Source organism: Mustelus asterias, chromosome 22 (assembly GCF_964213995.1).
Source record: "Mustelus asterias chromosome 22, sMusAst1.hap1.1, whole genome shotgun sequence".
In the NCBI taxonomy this organism is placed as follows: Eukaryota; Metazoa; Chordata; class Chondrichthyes; order Carcharhiniformes; family Triakidae; genus Mustelus; species Mustelus asterias.
In genome coordinates, this window is record NC_135822.1 from 74,465,193 (window position 1) to 74,486,673 (window position 21,481).

Here is a 21,481-nt window from a genome sequence, read left to right on the forward strand (position 1 = left end):
CAGCCTTCTGTGGCAAAGAGTTCCACAGATTCACCACTCTCTGGCTGAAGAAATTCCTCCTCATCTCTGTTTTAAAGGAACGTCCCTTTAGCCTGAGGTTGTGCCCTCTGGTTCTAGTTTTTCCTACTAGTGGAAACATCCTCTCCATGTCCACTCTATCCAGGCCTCACAGTATCCTGTAAGTTTCAATAAGATCCCCCCTTATCCTTCTAAACTCCAATGAGTACAGACCCAGAGTCCTCAACCGTTGCTCATACGACAAGCTCTTCATTCCAGGGACCATTCTTATGAATCTCCTCTGGACCCTTTCCAAGGCCAGCACATCCTTCCTTAGATATGGGGCCAAAAACTGCTCACAATACTCCAAATGGGGTCTAACCAACTTTAACTACAGATAACCTCTCTAATACTTGCTTCTGTTCAATATTAAACCCTTGTGTTGTCTGAATTACTTCCTCTTTTACTTGGGTAGTATCTTCTTCCTCGGTAAAGCCAGACGCAAAGTATTAAGCTAACACCTCAGCCATATCCCCCTGCCTCCATCTGTACATTCCCTTTTTGGTCCCTCATCAGCCGCACTCCTCCTTTTATTATTTACGACGTGGCTTCACATTTTAAATGTAGCATTGATTTTTGTTTTCAATCTAGCTGGTTGGAAAGGGAAGAGATTGCATTTTCACTGAAATACTCTTGGAGAATAACTACACAGCGCTGAGGAACACCAAGTACAATGGGTGGTACATGGCCTTTACCAGGAAGGGGCAGCCCAGGAAAGCCACAAAGACCAGGCAAAACCAGAGGGAAGTCCACTTCATGAAAAGACTCTTCAAAGGGGAGCCGCTCTTCCCAAACCAGGACCGGCAAAGGCACTTTGAGTTTATAAATTACCCCGTCACCAAAAGGACTCGGAGAACCCGTCTGCCAAGGAGGCATCGAACCTAGAGAAGGACAGATCCAATGACTCTCAATATTTTTTAAATAAGATGTTTTATTTTTTTACACTTGGTTTTAATGGGTAGATGGTGGAACATAAGCAGGTTTTTACTAAAAAAACACAAAAAATTGATTAAATAAAAAATAAACGAAACCCAAGCTCCGAAACATCAAAGGCTGTTCAATGTGTGCTGGATTGTGAATGCCACGGATTCTTATGTTTAAATTCATAGATGGCACATCAGAAAGGAAATCCAGGTCTTAATCAGAGATATAAAGAAAGATCTGTATTTCTGTAGCATTGTACGCATCCTGGCGCAGTGGTGAGCACGGCTCTCTCATAGCACCAGGGATCCAGGTTCGAATCCGGCTTGGGTCACTGTGTGTGTGGAGTCTGCACGTTCTCCCCGTGTCTGCGTGGGTTTCCTCCGGCTGCTCTGGTTTCCTCCCACAGTCTGAAAGACGTGCTGGTTAGGGCGCCGAAGTGTGGCGACTAGGGGAATTTCACAGTCACTTCATTGCAGTGTTAATGTAAGCCCTTACTTGTGACTAACAAAAAATAAACTTTTCAGGACATCCCAAAGTGCTTTAAAGTCAATGTAAGACTTTGAAACTGTCCTCAAAAGGACAACATTCTCAAGCTCCTGCCAAGACTGCTGAAGAATTGAGTGTGTGTCTCAATGTATAGCATTCTCGCCTTAGTGAGTAAGTCATTAGTTCGAGTCCCACTGCAGGCAGCATACTAATCTCGGTCGACACGCCCAGTGCTGTACCGAGGGAGTGCTGCTTTGTCAGAGGTGCCGTTCTTAAAATGAGACTTTAAAAGAAGGCCCCTCCTGCTCTCCTAACTGGACACAAACAAACCCTTGACACTATTTTGAAGAAGAGCGGGGAAGCTCTTCCCCAGTGTCCGGGGTGAATATTCCTCCTTGACTACAGCATCACCAATCTCATTTCTGTTGATGGGGTTTTACACAGTCTAAACTAGCTGCCGTCTTCCCTCCATGACGATATTGACTACACTGCGAATGGAAATCATCAACTGTGTCTGTGCGGAGTTTGCACATTCTCCCCGTGTCTGCGTGGGTTTCCTCCGGGTGCTCCGGTTTCCTCCCACAGTCCAAAGATGCGCGGGTTAGGGTGCATTGACCCGAACAGGCACCAGAGTGTAGTGACGAGGAGAATTTCACAGTAACTTCATTGCAGTGTTAATGTAAGTGTTGCTTGTGACTAATAAATAAACTTTAATATGGGGGGAATAACATGGTATGCCATTCTGTCCACACCTATGCATGCATTCCTGTAACAATTTGGAGTGGCTGACTTTTCCCTACCCCTGTCCAAGAAACTGGGGTTAATCGGAGAGTAGCTGAGTTGGCGTAGAATAGGGATTGGATGGAGAGGATTGTGTGGGAGTGACAGATCTTTCTTTCTGCTACGTGTGGCAGAAATGTTCTCTGGGTGACTGTGACTCAGTCACAAATGTAGCTGTACATCAAATGGAAAATGCTGGATAAACTCAGCAGGCCTGGCAGCGTCTGTGGAGAAAGAAACAGAGTTGACCTTTCGAGTCCGCAAGACTCTTCTGGGAAAGAGTCGGATGTTCAGTTCAGATCTCTTGCTCCCACAGTATTTTGCTTTATTAGTGTAGCTGTACACTTTGATTCTGCAAACAGTGACACATGCAACATTAGCAAGCAGTCAAGATGAAGATGTGCTGAAGTATTTTGTCCCCACGACAATGGAACAGAGCAGTTGGGAGAGTCACCAGTCAGTTGTAACATTTGCACTGAACATCTATGTCACCACCTTTCCTGATTAACCAAAATAACCAGTCAGACAGAACAAAGGTAAGTCAGAGCATGGTGAAGTCATGGTGAACTCAAAATCTATTCCAACAGAACAGGAGCAGGTCGTAAGCCTGTCACACAGAAACATAAAGTGGCCAGTTAACCCCGTGAATCTGTTACTCAGGAACAGGGGGGAGGTCATTCAGCCCCTCAAGCCTGTTACTTAGGAACAGGGAGCAGGCCATTCAGCCCATCGAGTCAATTCCACCATTCAGTTGGATCATCGCTGATCTGTACCTCACATCTGTTTACCATCCACTGCCGTCCACTGAACCAGCAAGGATCTATTAATCTCAGGATTGAAAGCTTTGTTTGACAGGCAGCCTTTTTTGGAGGAGATACATTCCAGATTCCAGTGACCTTTTGTGTGAAGACGTTCTTCCTAATTTATTCATGAATTACCGATTGTAGATTTGATGTCCTCAGATACTCTGTCGATGAGTCGGTGTAGATTCGATGGGCCGAATGGCCTCCATTGCACTGTCGGGATTCTATGATTCAATGTTACTTTATTGGGTCAACAGTTTTTTCCTCTTTAATCCAATGAATCCTTTTAACATTTTAAACACCTCTGTTAGTCCAGCCCTCAATCTGAAATTCAAGGAAATTGGGCTGCCAACTCTAGAGTCATAGAGGTTTACAGCATGGAAACAGGCCCTTCTGCCCAACTTGTCCATGCCACCCTTTTTTTAAATCCCTAAGCTAGTCCCAATCGCCCGCATTTGGCCCATATCCCTCTATACCCACCTTACCCATGTAACTGTCTAAATGCTTTTTAAAAGACAAAATTATACCCACCTCTACTACTACCTCTGGCAGCTTGTTCCAGACACTCTGGCGGCATGGTAGCACAGTGGTTAGCACTGCTGCTTAACAGTTCCAGGAACCTGGGTTCGATTCCCAGCTTGGATCACTGTCTGTGTGGAGTTTGCACATTCTCCTCGTGTCTGCGTGGGTTTCCTCCGGGTGCTCTGGTTTCCTCCCACAGCCCAAAGATGTGCGGGTTAGGTTGATTGGCCATGCTAAAATTGACCTTAGTGTCCTGAGATGCATAGGTTAGAGGGATTAGTGGATAACATATGTAGGGATATGGGGGTAGGGCCTGGGTGGAATTGTGGTCGGTGCAGACTCGATGGGCCGAATGGCCTCTTTATGATTCTGTGACACTCACCACCCTCTGTGTGAAAAAATTGCCCCTCTGGACACTTTTGTATCTCTCCCCTCTCACCTTAAACCTATGCCCTCTAGTTTTAGACTCCCCTACCTTTGGGAAAAGATATTGTCTCGCTGATCTATGCCCCTCATTATTTTAAAGACCTCTAAAAGATCACCCCTCAGCCTTTTACACTCCAGAGAAAAAAGTCCCAGTCTATCCAGCCTCTCCTTATAACTCAAACCATTAAATCCCGGAAGCATCCTAGTAAATCTTTTCTGTACTCTGAAATAATATCCTTTCTATAATAGGGTGACCAGAATTGCACACAGTATTCCAAGTGTGGCCTTACCAATGTCTTGTACAACTTCAACAAGACGTCCCAACTCCTGTATTCAATGTTCTGACCAATGAAACCAAGCATGCTGAATGCCTTCTTCACCACTCTGTAAATACAACTCTAGTTGGATGTATTCCTGGAGATTTCATCACATGGTCTCCTGTTTCCAATCACCCCACTCACTGGTCAAACAGTCTTTTTGCTACATCTCCAACATATTTACATTGAATAAACTAAGTGTTCGCGAAACAAAAATCTCAGATTATTCTACGACACTTGGAGATACCAGAGTCAGTCATGTTTAAAATTGCTGAAAAGAGACATGCTGTCAAAGCTTTCCATCCCACGCTCATCAGGACAAGAACAAGGTCAAATTTCAAAATATCACAATAATTTAGATGACAGAAGAAAAGGCTGCAGATTGGTTGGAAGGCCTCTGATACTGATTGGTCGAGGCATTACCATGGAGAGAGCAAGAGGAAGTCACATGTTGACCAGGCCAGGTAAGGATGGCAGATTTCCTTACATAAAGGACAAAAGGGAAGTGAATCACATTCGCAACAACTGATGGGAGCTTTGTGGTCAGATTGATGAACTAATTCATGGTGGGATTTGAACCCATGTCCCTGGAGCATCAGTCTGTGGATTACCAGCCCACACCACCATTTCCCCAAATGTTTTCCTTACCCTTATTAGCTGACTAAAAGTTTAAGTGTTTAATTTCCAGCTCCTTGGACAAACTCCCAAACTGTGATTGATGCCTGTCAGACATGTCTATAACACTCACCAACCAATCACAGTTTGATTTCTTTTCTCACTCTTTTCAAAGCTGAAGGTGCCCGGGATCACTCCTGCTCCCTACTCGCTCTCCAGTTAAGTGATAGGCCCCAAGCCTGGGCTTCAATTTATTCCAGAGACTTAGAAAATAGGAGGGGGAGTAGGTCATCAGCCCCTTTGAACCTGTTCCACCACTCAATATGATTGTGGCTCTGTCTCGACACCATACTCCTGTGCTCTCCCCTTGACCCCTTTAAAGTTGCCACCCTATTGCTCCCACTTCTTCCCAAGTTCACTCAGCTCCTGATTATTTCTTCAAGTCTGCAATAGGCCCAAGCCTGGGCCTCAATTTATTCTTATCCTGCTGCCCCCAATTCCTCCCAGGTCCACTTCTACCTCGGAATCTCTCTCCAGGTAAGAGGTGGCTTGCTTTTTAAAAAACTTTTACTCGCATTGTATTGTGAGAAAGCATCGTTCAATGAGCAACGTGTAAAAAAAATCTTTTGGAAATATTGTTGATAATCAAATGTTGATAATCTCGTGGATATTAATAACAGTTTATGAGCATCAGGAGAAAGGTGAAATCCAGAATTGTGTCCTTGTCTTGTTTCTTGGTTATGATTGGGGGGGGGGCTTGAGTAAGCAGCATTATGGCTTTTAAAGTATTGTGTTTTTAAAAAAGGCACTTTGTGTTATTAAAGTTGTGGCTCCTTGTCCTGGAACTCTCAGGAATTCTCTCCCTCAATGCCTTTACCTCGCTATCTGTTTCTTCTACTTCCAGTTGCTGCTTGAATTCTACCTCTCTGACCAGGATTTAGGTCGCCTGTTCTCATCTCTTCCTCTGGTGTTTGGTGTCAATCTTGCTCGTGACGTGCTTAAATTGTTTTAATGGCACTGTATCAATGTAAGTTTTTGTTGACATTGGGAATACATTTCATGAGTAGATCGCTTTTTGGGGTAGGTCTTGACTGCAATGTTAAACTGGTAAAAGTGAACTGGTCCTTAGGAATGGGTGACTTCCACTGAAGTCAATGTAGTTAAACTGGGGCAAGGTGTAAAATGGGCTGCCGACTCATTACACAGTAAGAAGTCTCACGACACCAGGTTTTGAGACTTCTTACTGTGTTTCCCCCAGTCCAACGCCGGCATCTCCACATCATTACACACCATCGTAATAGTCAAAATCTACCTCCTTGTGTCAAGCATTTGCTGTAAGCAGTCCAAAATGTATCTTTCATTGGTTTTAACCTCAGTCCCCTTCCCCCAACCCCACTGCGACCTGGTCACACAAGTTAATTGAAAGTAATTTTCCGGATTTACTTTTCCTTCCATTTCTCTTTCTTCTCCAGAGATCTCCTCTCAGTCGGCACTTTTCAAGGCCGAGAGGGTTTCTTCAAAGCTCCCGGTTCTCAAATGGTTAAAGTTCCCACTGCAGTCCCCGTAATCCGCTTTGATTGAAGCCAACCGCTACCTGGATACATTGTGAGCCACAGATTCGAAAGGTTTTTTTGTATTTTCCTACATCAAAGCCCCGCCAATCTCCGTGTGAGGGTTGGGATCATAAAGAGCCTGGGTGGGGAAAGTGGCTGTGAAGGTTGTAATCATTTCACCAACAATCAGTAGGTTAATTAAAAATGCTGTGTTTACTGTGAATGTCCAGGCCCCAGCGTGGGGTCCTGGCCAGATACCTGTGGGAAAGGTAACACCTCTAAACTCAATCAGCTTCCGAATGAATGAGGAAAACCCTAGATCCCATTCTCCTGACACAGTAGGTTCCCTTTCATACTCCCTACTTTTCATTTTGTCTTGACAAGGTGTGACGCACCGTTTGCCCAAGTGTTTGAAGACTGCTTTCTTTCTTGCTCGCCTTGATTGAGCCAAGGTGTCACAAGCCATTAAATTGGATTTCCAGAGATTAAAAGCAAATTGTTTCTTTTTGAACGGAGGCGGGATACATGTTTCCTTTGCTGAATAAGCTCCTTTGTTTCCGCAGCGAGCTTTGACTCAGCTGCGTAAATCAAGTTTGCCAATATGTTGGTCGCCCTTTTCTGCAGTAAAACCCTATTACTGAGCGGTTAGAACATGCAACAAAGAAACAGCGTTCAAAGAGGCTGGGCAGAAAACCATTTTATTTCCACACCTTCCCGCCTTGGGCAAGTTGGTCTCTGTCGGTACAGCTTAAAATCCTTGACATAGTTTTCAGATAGATAATCAAATTTAGCTGGTTCGCAGAGGTTTCAGCACAGGAGGAGGCCATTCGGCCCATTGCCACACTGCCAGCCCTCATGGTCAACTTTGCTCAACGCCCCCCGGCTTTTACTTTGCTGTATGTGCTGTACCAAAGGTCATTCAGTGACTCCAATCCCTCACCCGTGCCTGTCGAATGATAGAAGCAGGCCCTTCAGCCCGTAGTACCTTTGCTGCCTCTTTGAATGATAGAAGCAGGCTCTTCAACCCATTGTACCTCTGCTGCCTCTTTGAAGCAGCTATCCAATTCATTCCAGTTCTGGAATAATTTTCCCTTCCGAATGTTCCTGTTGGATCTATTTCTCAGTAAGAAGTCTAACAACACCAGGTTAAAGTCCAACAGGTTTATTTGGTAGCAAACGCCACTAGCTTTCGGAGCGCCGCTCCTTCGTCAGGTGAGTGGGAGATCTGCTCATAAACAGCAAACAGGGCATATAAAGACACAAACTCCGAAAGCTAGTGGCGCTTGCTACCAAATAAACCTGTTGGACTTTAACCTGGTGTTGTTAGACTCCTTACTGTGTTCACCCCAGTCCAACGCCGGCATCTCCACATCAGGATCTATTTCTGCCAGCCTTCTCCATCTTAATAAATATTGATCTCCTTCAGATATTTATCTGATTTTGCACCCTCTGCCCTCCACAACCCCTCCTCCACTGCACCCCCACTCCCACTCTCTTAAACTTCTCATTCTTTCATTTCATAAAACCATAAGACACAGGAGCAGAATTAGACCACTCGGCCCATCGAGTCTGCTCCACCATTCAATCATGGCTGATATTTTTCTCATCCCCATTCTCCTGTCTTTTCCCCATAACCCCTGATCCCCTTATTAATCAAGAACCTATCTATCTCTGTCTTAAAGACACTCAATGACCCGGCCTCCACAGCCTTCTGCGGCAAAGAGTTCCACAGATTCACCACTCTCTCTGGCTGAAGAAATTCCTCCTCATCTCTGTTTTAAAGGATCGTCCCTTTAGTCTGAGGTTGTGCCCTCTGGTTCTAGTTTTTCCTACTAATGGAAACATCCTCTCCACTCTATCCAGGCCTCGCAGTATTCTGTAAGTTTCAATAAGATCCCCCCCCTCATCCTTCTAAATTCCAACCTGTATAGATCCAGAGTCCTCAACCATTCCTCAAACGACAAGCTCTTCATTCCAGGGATCATTCTTGTGAACCTCCTCTGGACCCTTTCCAAGGCCCAAGCTGCTCACAATACTCCAAATGGGGTCTGATCAGACAGAGCCTTATACAGCCTCAGAAGTACACCCCTGCTCTTGTATTCTAGCCCTCTCGACATGAATGCTAACATTGCATTTACCTTCCGAACTGCCAACTGAACCTGCACGTTAACCTTAAGAGAATCTTGAACAATGGCTCCCAAGTCCCTTTGTGTTTCTGATTTCCTAAGCATTTTCCCATTTAGAAAATAGTCTATGCCCACTCATCACTGGCCCCAGCTTCCTTCACCTTTCATTGTCTCAACCTGAAGCTGCAGAACTCCCTGTCCACACTCTCTGTTCCTCCATCTCACTCTCCCTGCTTCCAAAAGTCTTTGTCTTTGTTCACCCCCTGCCCCACCGTGATCCCATCTCAGGTGGCACGGCCTCTGCCTTTTACCCCCACGTCATTCTGAAGGGTCTTCACAGAACTATAGCAAAATACTGCAGATGCTGGCAGATGGAGTTTAATTTAGATAAATGCGAGGTGATGCATTTTGGTAGATTGAACCAAGGCAGGACTTACTCAGTTAATGGGAGGGTGTTGGGGAGAGTTATAGAACAAAGAGATCTAGGGATACATGTTCATAGCTCCTTGAAAGTGGAGTCACAGGTGGACAGAGTGGTGAAGAAGGCATTCGGCATGCTTGGTTTCATCGGTCAGAACATTGAATACAGGAGTTGAGATGTCTTGTTGAAGTTGTACAAGACATTGGGAAGGCCACACTTGGAATACTGTGTACAGTTCTGAACACCCTATTATAGAAAAGATATTATTAAACTAGAAAGAGTGCAGAAACGATTTACGAGGATGCTACCAGGACATGATGGTTTGAGTTATAAGGAGAGGCTGGATAGACTGGGACTTCTTTCTCTGGAGCGTAGAAGGCTGAGGGGTGATCTTATAGAGGTCTATAAAATAATGAGGGGCACAGATCAGCTAGATAGTCAATGTCTTTTCCCAAAGGTAGGGGAGTCTAAAACTAGAGGGCATAGGTTTAAGGTGAGAGGGGAGAGATATAAAAGTGTCCACAGGGGCAATTTTTTCACAGAGGGTGGTGAGTGTCTGGAACAAGCTGCCAGAGGTAGTAGTAGAGGCGGGTACAATTTTTGTCTTTTAAAAAGCATTTAGACAGTTACATGGGTACGATGGGTATCGGGGGATATGGGCCAAATGCGGGCAACTGGGACTAGCTTAGGGGTTTAAAAAAAAAAGGGTGGCATGGACAAGTTGGGCCGAAGGGCCTGTTTCTATGCTGTAAACCTCTATGACTCTATGCTGGCAATATGAGATGAAAACGTAGAGTGCCAGAGGAACTGAGCAGCCCTGGCAGTATCTGTGGAGAGAAACGGGGTTGATGTTTGAGTCCGTGTGACTCTCCTTTGGAAACTCAACTCACGTTGGACTCGAAATGTCAGCTTTGTTCCTCTCTCCACAGCTGTTACCGGGGCTGCTGAGTTTTTCCAGCGTTTGCAGGGTTTCTTTCACAACCCCAGGGCATCCCAATACATTTTAAACTCAGTTAAATACCTTTTGCACTGTGCCCACAGTCGTCGTGTTGGGAGTGTGGCAGCTGATATGCACACAGCAAGATCCCGCAAACACAAGCCCTGCTTGTGAAACCTTTGAATCCTTTAGTCGCATTCCGGTAAAGCTACACTGCAGCCCACCCCAACCCCCCCCCATCCCCCCAAAGCCTACTTGGATAGTCTAGAGCTAAATGCAGTTTTCTGAATGCAGTGTGACAAAGCCCCTGTAACAACTCGAGCATCACCTCCTCCACTTTGTACTCTAATACCGAGGAGATAAAGGCCATTGACAATTTTAATTTCAAAACATGTACCTGACTATTGCCTCTTAATGGTTTCGATGACCTCACACTTGCCGACATACAGCTCCATCTGCCATGGTTTGACAGGTGTAGACTGTAAATGGAACAGGGGAAAGTCCAGCAATATGCAGCATTATTCCATGTACAAAAGTCAGAGAGACGGTCCCCTCATCCATGCCCACAAAAGGCAGTGTCTGACGTAATGTATCACCGTATTAACCTTAGACTCCTCATCTCCCAGAGCAGCTCAACCACCAAGACAATCAGTTGAATCGCTGGTTAAGTCGCAATTAGAACGCTGTGTCCAGACTTGGGTTGTGGATTTGAGGAGCATTTGAAGAAAAGATTAAATAAGGTGATTCCAGGGATAAGATATAAAATATGTAGAGGGACAGGTAGTATTGACTATTGCAGAAGGACTTGGACAGGTTCGGAGAGTGGGCAAAGCAGTGGCAGATGGAATACAATGTGGAAAAGTGTGAGGTTACGCACTTTGGAAGGAGGAATGGAGGCATAGACTATTTTCTGAATGGGAAAATGCTTCAGAAATCAGAAGCACAAAGGGACTTGGGAGCCCTTGTTCAAGATTCTCTTAAGGTTAACGTGCAGGTTCAGTCGGCAGTTAGGAAGGCAAATGCAATGTTAGCATTCATGTTGAAAGGGCGAGAATACAAGTAAGAAGTTTAACAACACCAGGTTAAAGTCCAACAGGTTTATTTGGTAGCAAAAGCCACACAAGCTTTCGGAGCTCTAAGCCCCTTCTTCAGGTGAGTGGGAATTCTGTTCACAAACAGAGCTTATAAAGACACAGACTCAATTTACATGAATAATGGTTGGAATGCGAATACTTACAACTAATCAAGTCTTTAAGAAACAGAACAATGTGAGTGGAGAGAGCATCAAGACAGGCTAAAAAGATGTGTATTGTCTCCAGACAAGACAGCCAGTGAAATTCTGCAGGTCCACGCAACTGTGGGAGTTACAAATAGTGTGACATGAACCCAATATCCCGGTTGAGGCCGTCCTCGTGTATGCGGAACTTGGCTATCAGTTTCTGCTCAGCGACTCTGCGCTGTCGTGTGTCGCGAAGGCCGCCTTGGAGAACGCTTACCCGAATATCAGAGGCCGAATGCCCGTGACCGCTGAAGTGCTCCCCAACAGGAGCACTTCAGCGGTCACGGGCATTCGGCCTCTGATATTCGGGTAAGCGTTCTCCAAGGCGGCCTTCGCGACACACGACAGCGCAGAGTCGCTGAGCAGAAACTGATAGCCAAGTTCCGCATACACGAGGACGGCCTCAACCGGGATATTGGGTTCATGTCACACTATTTGTAACTCCCACAGTTGCGTGGACCTGCAGAGTTTCACTGGCTGTCTTGTCTGGAGACAATACACATCTTTTTAGCCTGTCTTGATGCTCTCTCCACTCACATTGTTCTGTTTCTTAAAGACTTGATTAGTTGTAAGTATTCGCATTCCAACCATTATTCATGTAAATTGAGTCTGTGTCTTTATAAACTCTGTTTGTGAACAGAATTCCCACTCACCTGAAGAAGGGGCTTAGAGCTCCGAAAGCTTGTGTGGCTTTTGCTACCAAATAAACCTGTTGGACTTTAACCTGGTGTTGTTAAACTTCTTACTGTATTTACCCCAGTCCAACGCCGGCATCTCCACATCGAGAATACAAGAGCAGGGATGTACTTCTGAGGCTGTATAAGGCTCTGGTCAGACCCCATTTGGAGTATTGTGAGTAGCTTTGGGCCCATATCTAAGGAAGGATGTGCTGGCCTTGGAAAGGGTCCAGAGGAGGTTCACAAGAATGATCCCTGGAATGAAGAGCTTGTCGTATGAGGAACAGTTGAGGACTCTGGGTCTGTACTCGTTGGAGTTTAGAAGGATGAGGGGGGATCTTGTTGAAACTTACAGGATACTGCGAGGCCTGGATAGAGTGGACGTGGAGAGGATGTTTCCACTAGTAGGAAAAACTAGAACCAGAGGGCACAACCTCAGGCTGAAGGGATGCTCCTTTAAAACAGAGATGAGGAGGAATTTCTTCAGCCAGAGAGTGGTGAATCTGTGGAACCCTTTGCCGCAGAAGGCTGTGGAGGTCGCGTCATTGAGTGTCTTTAAGACAGAGATAGATAGGTTCTTGATTAATAAGGGGATCAGGGGTTATGGGGGAAAGGCAGGAAAATGGGGGTGAGAAAAATATCAGCCATGATTGAATGGCGGAGCAGACTCGATGGGCCGAGTGGCCTAATTCTGCTCCTATGTCTTATGGTCTAAGAGATTTTAGATATTGAGATGAGACTGGAGAATTCGGGGATCTTTACACTTGAGGAAGATATGCCAGAAGTGTCCAAACCTGTGAGGGTTTTTGGTCAGCTAAATCTGGCAAAACTGTCCCTACTGGCAGGTGAGTTGAAAACTCGAAGGCATCAACATAAAGAGAGTTGCTGAGCAAATCAGTAACAGGGAAATGAAGAAATATTCGAAAGGAAATATTTAAAAGGCGATGGGCAGGCGAGCAAGGTAAAGTGGGGAGTTCACAGAGAGGTAAGACGGCTACAATGGGTCAACTGGTTTCCACTTGTGCTGCAAACATTTATCAACCTATTGCCAGGCAGACCTGCCTCCAACATATCATCCTCAGCAAGTGCCCAAAGAAGAATTTTAAAACTTATCAGCTTATGCCTCTACATTTCCCAGTCTGTCCCAACTCATCTCTCCACATTCCTTTCATGGGATGTGGGTATCGCCAGCTGGTATATCTAGATTTATATCTAGATTTTTATTGCTTCATTGAAATGAAACGCCACGGTGGGACTTGAAGCATGTCCCCATGGTGTTAGCCAAGACCTCTGGATAACTAGCCCAGTGACATCACCACCACCACGCCATAAAATTGTCCCTTCTCCGATTATCGTAGAATAAACTACACAATTACCTAATACATTATTTGTGGTGTGCAGAAATGTTCCAAGCTTTGTGGCACATCACTTGTACCTGTCCCATACTCCATTCCAGGCCTTTTTTAGCCCTGACCCATGACCCTGCCTCCTGACCTGGTCTGGTGGTGTTGTCCATGCTTGCAGTGTTTACCATGGGGATGGCTTTGTGAGCCATCAGGGGGAGGGGGAGACAAGATTGCAACAGCTGCCCCCCCCCAGTTTCTGAGGTCTCTTGTTGGTGGCTTTTTCTCCTTGATCCAATCCAGGAAGCAGCTGAAGAAACAAAGAGCAAACTCAGCCAAGGCCTGCGAGGTACAGATGCAGCGCAAATCTAACTTCTTGCTGATTTAATAGGCTTTCTTTCAAGTATGTGTGCGGATGAATGTGTGTCTTTCAGACAGAGATAGATAAGTTCTTGATCCATAAGGGGGATCAGGAGTTATGGGGAGAAGGCAGGAGAATGGGAATGAGAATCGTATCAGCCATGAGCAGACTCGATGGGCCGAATGGTCTAATTCTGCTCCTATGTCTTATGGATGGAGTAGGATCTTCAATGCTTGGATTTCATTCTGGGATACCAAGTGCATTTGGGCTGAATCAAATGTGGGAATGTCAAAGGATTAAACCCTGAACGCTGATTTAAACTTGTTGAAATGTGTGTATAAATACAGCGGCCTTTTGGGTGACCCAAGCACAAGGACTGTGCACAATACACTCATCATCCCATTCACCTCATGAGGCAAATCTACATAGAAATTGAGGAGGTCTTGTGGCATAGTGATATTGTCCCTATCTCTGAACCCAGAAGCTCTGGGTTTGACTCCACTGTAAGAAGTTTAACAACACCAGGTTAAAGTCCAACAGGTTTATTTGGTAGCAAAAGCCACACAAGCTTTCGGACTCCACTGCCAGGACTGGTTGGCCACGGAAGGAACATTCATGAGCACGGTTCAACAGGCTGATAATCAGCTCGAGAATCCTTCCACTATTTCCCCACGATTCCTCAAAGGGAAAAAGTGTGTGCATGAAGATATGCTTAAATAGAAGCAGAGAAATTATGATGTAGAAAGGTCCTCTCGAATGTTAGCCCATCACCGGTCCACCCACTCAACCATGCTTTCAGCTGTCTGGGCCCTGAGCTCAGGATTCCCTCCGCACACCTCTCTGCTTCTTCATCTAGAATCATAGAATCCCTATAAGGCCATTCAGCCCAAGGAGCCTGCACCGACCACAATCCCACCCAGACCCTATCCTCATAACTCTGCGTATTAACCGTGCTAATCCCCCTGACACCTAAGGGACAATTTAGCATGGCCAACCAACCTAAGCCGCACACCTTTGGACTGTGGGAGGAAACCGGAGCACCCGGAGGAAACCCATGCAGACACAGGGAGAACGTGCAGACTCCACACAGAGTGACCCAAAGAATTGAACCTGGGTCCCTGGTGCCGTGAGGCAGCAGTGCTAACCACTGTGCCACCGTGCCACCCCTCAAGACACTCTCTCAACTTTCTAAGACACTCCTGTAATCCTACCTCCTAATATATGCCTCTGTAAGACAGAGATAGATCAGTTCTTGATTAATAAGGGGATCAGGGGTTATGGGGAAAAGGCAGGAGAATGGGGATGAGAAAAATATCAGCCATGATTGAATGGCGGAGCAGACTCGATGGGCCGAGTGGCCTAATTCTGCTCCTATGTCTTATGTAGCTCCATGACAGAAGTCCGATAATGCTCCTGGTTTACTACATTGAAGAAACTATATAAATGCAAGTTGTTGTTGTGTTGGTGAGTTCCACAATGTCTCAATTCTGCCCGAATAAAGAAAGGGCGTGATTCTCGGGCCGTGTATTTCCTCGGCAGGAGGCGACGTGCCATTGGCCATCAGCAGGATCACCTGGTCCCTCTGCTGCCAATGGGAAACCCACGGAGAGGGTGTGCCATCGGCAGGACCAGAAGATAACTCTGGTGGGGCAGCCAAAAAGTTCCAGCTTAGTTCCCCTGCTCTCTGCCGTAAATCTCTCGCACTTATTTCGATCTCTCTTTACTCTGGCCCGTCAATCTGTCACTCTTTCACCCTGTCCTGCATTTTCAGAATGTCCAACACCCCTCCCAATATGCTACCAAATTTAATACTCTGCTCCTGCTCACTGTCACTGAATATTTCTCTTTAGTCAAGAGTCTGCAGATTGTGGCTTTAAATCTCACTCGAAGGATTTGAGTCCAAATTCTAGACTCTTGTTCCGGTGTAGCGCTGAGGGACTGCTGCACTGTCAGATAAGACAGTAAACTGAGGCCCCACCTGCCTCTCGGGTATTACTATTCACTCTTACTATTTTGAAGAAGGGTTGGGGAGTTCTCCCCAGCATCCAGGTGAATATTTATCCTTCAAACAACACGATTATCTTATTCATTATTGCTGTCTGGGAACTTGCTATGTGCAAATTTACTGCCTTGTGTCCTGGTGCTTCAGAAGTTTGATTTTGATTTGATTTATTATTGTCACATGTATTAACATACAGTGAAAAGTATTGTTTCTTGCGCACTATATAAACAAAGCATACCGTTCATAGAGAAGGAAAGGAGAGAGTGCAGAATGTAGTGTTACAGTCATAGCTAGGGTGTAGAGAAAGATCAACTTAATGCGAGGTCGGTCCATTCAAAAGTCTGACAGCAGCAGGGAAGAAGCTGTTCTTGAGTCGGTTGGTATATGACCTCAGACTTTTGTATCTTTTTCCCGAGGGAAGAAGGTGGAAGACAGAATGTCCGGGGTGCGTGGGGTCCTTAATTATGCTGGTTGCTTTGCTGAGGCAGCGGGACGTGTAGATAGAGTCAATGGATGGGAGGCTGGTTTGCGTGATGGATTGGGCTATATTCATGACCTTTTGTAGTTTCTTGTGGTCTTGGGCAGAGCAGGAGCCATACCAAGCTGTGATACAATCAGGAAGAATGCTTTCTATGGTGCATCTGTAAAAGTTGGTGAGAGTCATAGTTGACATGCCAAATTTCCTTCGTCTTCTGAGAAAGTAGAGACGTTGGTGGGCTTTCTTAACTATAGTGTCAGCATGGGGGGACCAGGACAGGTTGTTGGTAATCTGGACACCTAAAAACTTGAAGCTCTCGACCATTTCTACTTCGTCCCCATTGATGTAGACAGGGGTATGTTCTCCTTTATGCTTCCTGAAGTCGATGACAATCTCCTTCGTTTTGTTGACATTGAGGGAGAGATTATTGTTGCTGCACCAGTTCACCAGATTCTCTATCTCATTCCTGTACTCTGTCTCGTTGTTGCATTGTCTGTGATTTTTGTTCATTTTTTTCTCCCGGGGTTTCAGATTAGGGTTGTGATTGGGTTAATCGACAGAGTCATGTGCTAATGGGCGGAGCTAAGCTTACAGGGAAAAGCAGGCAGTTACTGCTGCATTCTGAAAGAAGCAAGAGGTGTTTCTCTGTCTCTCCCTCTCTTTCTCTGGAGGCTGCTGTTTGGGGGCTGTTAGGAGAAATAAGTCTCTCTCTTTCTCTCTCTCTTTCCCTCCCTCCCTCCAGAGGTGTTCTGGAGGCTCGAGGACTGGTAGCCCAAGTACAAGCACATAAGCCTGTGTGGTGCTGATTTTGAAGAGGAGTTTAAGTCTATAAGAGGATTATTGCTTGAATTGGAACTAATAGAGATAGGTTAACAGTTAAGAATTGTATCTTGCCATGTTTAAGTATTTCAAATTCATGTATTATCGTTAAACTGTACTATTAAATAAAGTTTGTTTTGATAAACCAAAAGAGAAAATGCTGGAAAATCTCAGCAGGTCTGGCAGCATCTGTAAGGAGAGAAAAGAGCTGACGTTTCGAGTCCAGATGACCCTTTGTCAAAGCTAAAAGTTTTGATAAAAGCTTTCCTAGTGTGTCAGTAGAATCACAGCTGGAGTGAAACATCTTATCCTTACACTAATGCCAAAATAAAAACTGTTGGGTCTAGTCTGGCTTCATAACATACTTTGGGGTTTCTGATTCGAACCCTAACAGTGTGATCCAGATGTATACTTCACATTGAGAATGTTAAATGTGCTCAGGTTTAATCCGAGGAGCAGCACATGGGCTAAACAGCCGACTGGAGTATTGTTCCATTATAATACTGGAGAAATGCACATCCTCTCACCTGGTCCTGATTTTTTAGATCTTTGTTTCTCCTCTCTGCCCACTTCTCTCTCATTCTCTCATTCTTTCTTTTCTCTCTCCTCCAATCTTCTTTTTTCTCTGTGGTGGTGGGATGGATTCGCTTTGAGATGGATTGCGATTGGGAAAAGTGGATCCCCAGCAGCAGGTGTAACTGGGGTGCAGGTTCCAGGAGGGAAGGTGGTTCCACAGCCAGGCAAGTGGGAGCAGGAACACAGCACGAGTGAGTGAACTTGACGGACTTGCTTTCTGACCCACTCCTTTGTCTGTCTGTCTCGACCTTGTCCTCTCTCTCGAGCTGTCATTCTCCGGCTCTGAAAGAGATAAAGGTGAAGAATGAGAAGGGTGTTTATGACAGGTGGATGTTACACCAGGCTGAGTACAAGAAAGGTAAGGGACCAGGACCAGGTGAGATGCACCCAAGGAAGGTGAGAGGGAAAATTGTAGAGGCACTGGCCATAGTTTTCCAGTCTTCCTTACACTCTGGGGTGGCTCAATGAGACTGGCAAATGTTAAACCCTTGTCAAAAAAGGTGTTAAGGTGAACCCAGCTACTGCAGACCAATCAGTTTACCTCTGCTGGTGGACAGTCTTTTAAAAATTAATCGTGACTTGGGCGAATAAGGAAAGTAAGCATGGATTTGTGGAGAACCAATCATGCTTTACTATCTTGCTGGAGTTTTTTGATGAGCTAACAGAAAGAGTTACATAGAAACTAGAAGCAGGAGGAGGCCATTCGGCCCTTCGAGCCTGCTCCGCCATTCATTTTGATCACAGCTGATCATCATATTCAATATCCTGATCTCCATCCCCCCCCTTCCCCCCCATATCCCTCAATCCCTTTAGCCTCAAGAGCTACATCCAATTTCTTCTTGAAATCATACAACGTTTTGGCCTCAACTACATGCTATGGTAGTGAATTCCACACATTCACCACCCTCTGGGTGAACATGATGTGGAGTTGCCGGCGTTGGACTGGGGTGAACACAGTAAGTAGTCTCACAACACCAGGTTAAAGTCCAACAGGTTTATTTGGTAGCACAAGCTTTCGGAGCGCTGCTCCTTCATCAGGTGAGTCACCTGATGACTCGGGGGACTTTAACCTGATGTTGTGAGACTACTTACTGTGCCTTTGGGTGAAGAAATTTCTCCTCACCTCAATTCTAAAAGGTTTACCCCTTGTCCTCAAACTATGACCCCTAGTTCTGGACTCCCCCCACCATCGGTAACATTCTTTCTGAATCTCCCCTAGCTAACCCTGTTATAATTTAATAAGTTTCTATGAGATCCCCTCTCGCTCTTCTAAACTCCGGTGAATATAATCCTGATGAGGAAAGTGCTGTTGATGGTGTACATGGGACTTCCAAAACGTGTTTGGTGCAGGGCATTGCAACAGACGTGTCACCCAAGTTATAGCTCATGAAAAGGACAGCAGCAACAAGGATACTGAATTGGCAGAGAGACTGGAAGTAGTGAATGGAGGGACTAACTGAAGAAAGCAGTTAGGAAGGAAAAGAGAGGGTGTGAAAAAGCACCAGCACTATGACAAGGGAGAATCACAAAATATTCTCTAAGTATATCAAGGGAAAGAGAAAAAGTAGGGACCAAGGGGGAAATCTGTGTGTGGAGCTGGAGGATGTTGGTAGGGTGTTAAATGAAGACATCACATCTGTCTTGTGACGTTCACGAGGGGTCACGGGCTCAAGGTGAGAGGGGCGAAGTATAACTCAGATATTAGAGGGATGTTTTTTACACAGAGGGTGGTGGGGGCCTGGAATGCGCTGCCAAGTAGGGTGGTGGAGGCAGGCACGCTGACATCGTTTAAGACTTACCTGGATAGTCACATGAGCAGCCTGGGAATGGAGGGATACAAACGATTGGTCTAGTTGGACCAAGGAGCGGCACAGGCTTGGAGGGCCGAAGGGCCTGTTTCCTGTGCTGTACTGTTCTTTGTTCTTTGTTCTTTGTCTTCACTTGGGAGAAGGAGGATGAAATTACAGGATTCAGGGAGAGGGACTGTGATCATCATAGAATCTCTGCAGTGCAGAAGAAGGCCATTCGGCCCATTAACTCTGCACCGACCACAGTCCCACCCAGGCCCTAATCCCGTAACCCCACACATTTATCCCGCTAATCCCCCAGAGACACGGGTCAATTTATCGTGGCCAATCCACCTAACCCGCACATCTTTCGGACTGTGGGAGGAAACCGGAGCACCCGGAGGAAACCCACGCAGACACGGGGAGAATGTGCAGACTCCGCACAGACAGTGACCCGAGGCCGGAGTTGAACCCGTGTCCCTGGCGCTGTGATGTTTTTGAACAGTTTAACACAGGGAGTGAGGAGGTATTGTCAGGCTTAAACATGGACAAATCTCCAGGTCCGGATGAATTGCATCCTCGGCTGCTATGGGAGGCAAGGGAGGAGATTGCAGGGGCTCTGACCCAAATTTTTAATTCCTCTCTGGCCACGGGGAAGGTCATGATGTGGAGATGCCGGCGTTGGATTGAGATAAACACAGTAAGAAGTCTCACAACACCAGGCTAAAGTCCAACAGGTTTATTTGGTAGCAAAAGCAACAAGCTTTCGGAGCGCTGCCCCTAAGGGGTTTGTGTTACCGAATAAACCTGTTGGACTTTAACCTGGTGTTGTGAGACTTCTTACGGGGGAGGTGCCAGAGGATTGGAGGACGCTTATGTGGTTACACTTTTCAAGAAGGATTGTGGAGATAAACCAGGGAATTTACAGACCAGTGAATCTCATATTGGTGGCAGAGAAACTATTGGAGAAACTTCTGAGGGAGAGAATTAATCTCCATTTGGAAGGGCAAGGTTTAATCAGGGGTAATCAGCATGGCTTTATCAGAGGAAGGGCATGCCTAACAAATTTGAATTTTTCGGGGAGGTGACCAGTTGTGTAGATGAGAGAGGCGCAGTTAATGTAGTTTATCTGGATTTCAGCAAAGCCTTTGACAGGGTCCCACGTGGGAGACTGATAAAGAAGGTAAGAGCGAACAGGATCTAGGGTAACTAGGCAAGGTGGATCCAAAGATGTCTTAGTGGCAGGAGATAGAGGGTGACGGGAGAAGGCTGTTTGTGTGACTGAAAGCTGGTGTCAGTGGTGTACCACGGGTCAGTGCAAGATCCCTTAATGTTTGCAATATACATAAACGATATAGATGAGAATATGAGTGGATGATCAGGAGGTTTGTGGATGACATGAAGATTGGCAGGGCAGTTAATAGTGAGGAAGAAGGTCTCGGGTCGCAGGAAGATATAGATAGGCAGATCAGTGGTAGATGGAATTTAACCCTGAAAAGTGTGAGGTGATGCACTTTGGAAGGAGTAACAAGAGAAGGGAGTATTCAATGAATGGCAGGACACTCAGAGGGTCAGGGAAACAGAGGGATCTGGGGGTGCTTGTCCACCAACTTCTGAAGGCAGCAGGAAAGGTATCTAAGAAGGCATATGGGACACATGCCTTTATCAGTTCATAGAATCATAGAATCCTACAGTGCAGAAGGAGGCCATTCAGCCCAACAACTCTGCACCGACCACAACCCCACCCAGCTCTATCCCCGTAACCACATGCATTTACCCTAGCTCGTCCCCCTGACACTTGGGGGCAATTTAGCATGGCCAATCCACCTAACTCACACACCTGGGAGGAAACCGGAGCACCCGGAGGAAACCCACGCAGACACGGGGAGAACGTGCAGGCTCCACACAGACAGTGACCCAAGCCGGGAATCGAACCCGGGTCCCTGGTGCTGTGAGGCAGCGGTGCTAACCACTGTGCCACCATGGCATAGATTATAAAAGCAGGGAAGTTATATTGATGCTGTGTGAAACTTTGGGATGGTAGTAGAGACGAGAAACTTGGCAACCTTTAAAAAGTACCTGGATGAACACTTGCAATGTCAGAACATTCAAGGCTATGGCCAAGTGCTGGGAAGTGGGATTAGTGTGGATTTGATGTAGTTGTTGTCGGGGCAGACTTGATGGGCTGAAGG

The 21,481-nt window shown here is 45.9% G+C and overlaps 1 protein-coding gene across 2 annotated transcripts in view; it reads left to right on the forward strand.

Annotated features, from left to right (window-relative positions):
• fgf17 (fibroblast growth factor 17) overlaps positions 1-1,105 on the forward strand; it is a 33,513-nt gene extending 32,408 nt beyond the window's left edge. Inside the window, exon 5 of one of the 2 annotated variants that reach the window (XM_078239656.1) lies at positions 649-1,105. In XM_078239656.1, the coding sequence (XP_078095782.1) occupies positions 649-942 (294 nt within the window). In that variant the 3' untranslated portion in view covers positions 943-1,105. The remainder of the gene's footprint in view (positions 1-648) is intronic. The other variant, XM_078239657.1, reaches the window with a different exon arrangement.
• The last annotated feature ends 20,376 nt before the right edge of the window (positions 1,106-21,481 follow it).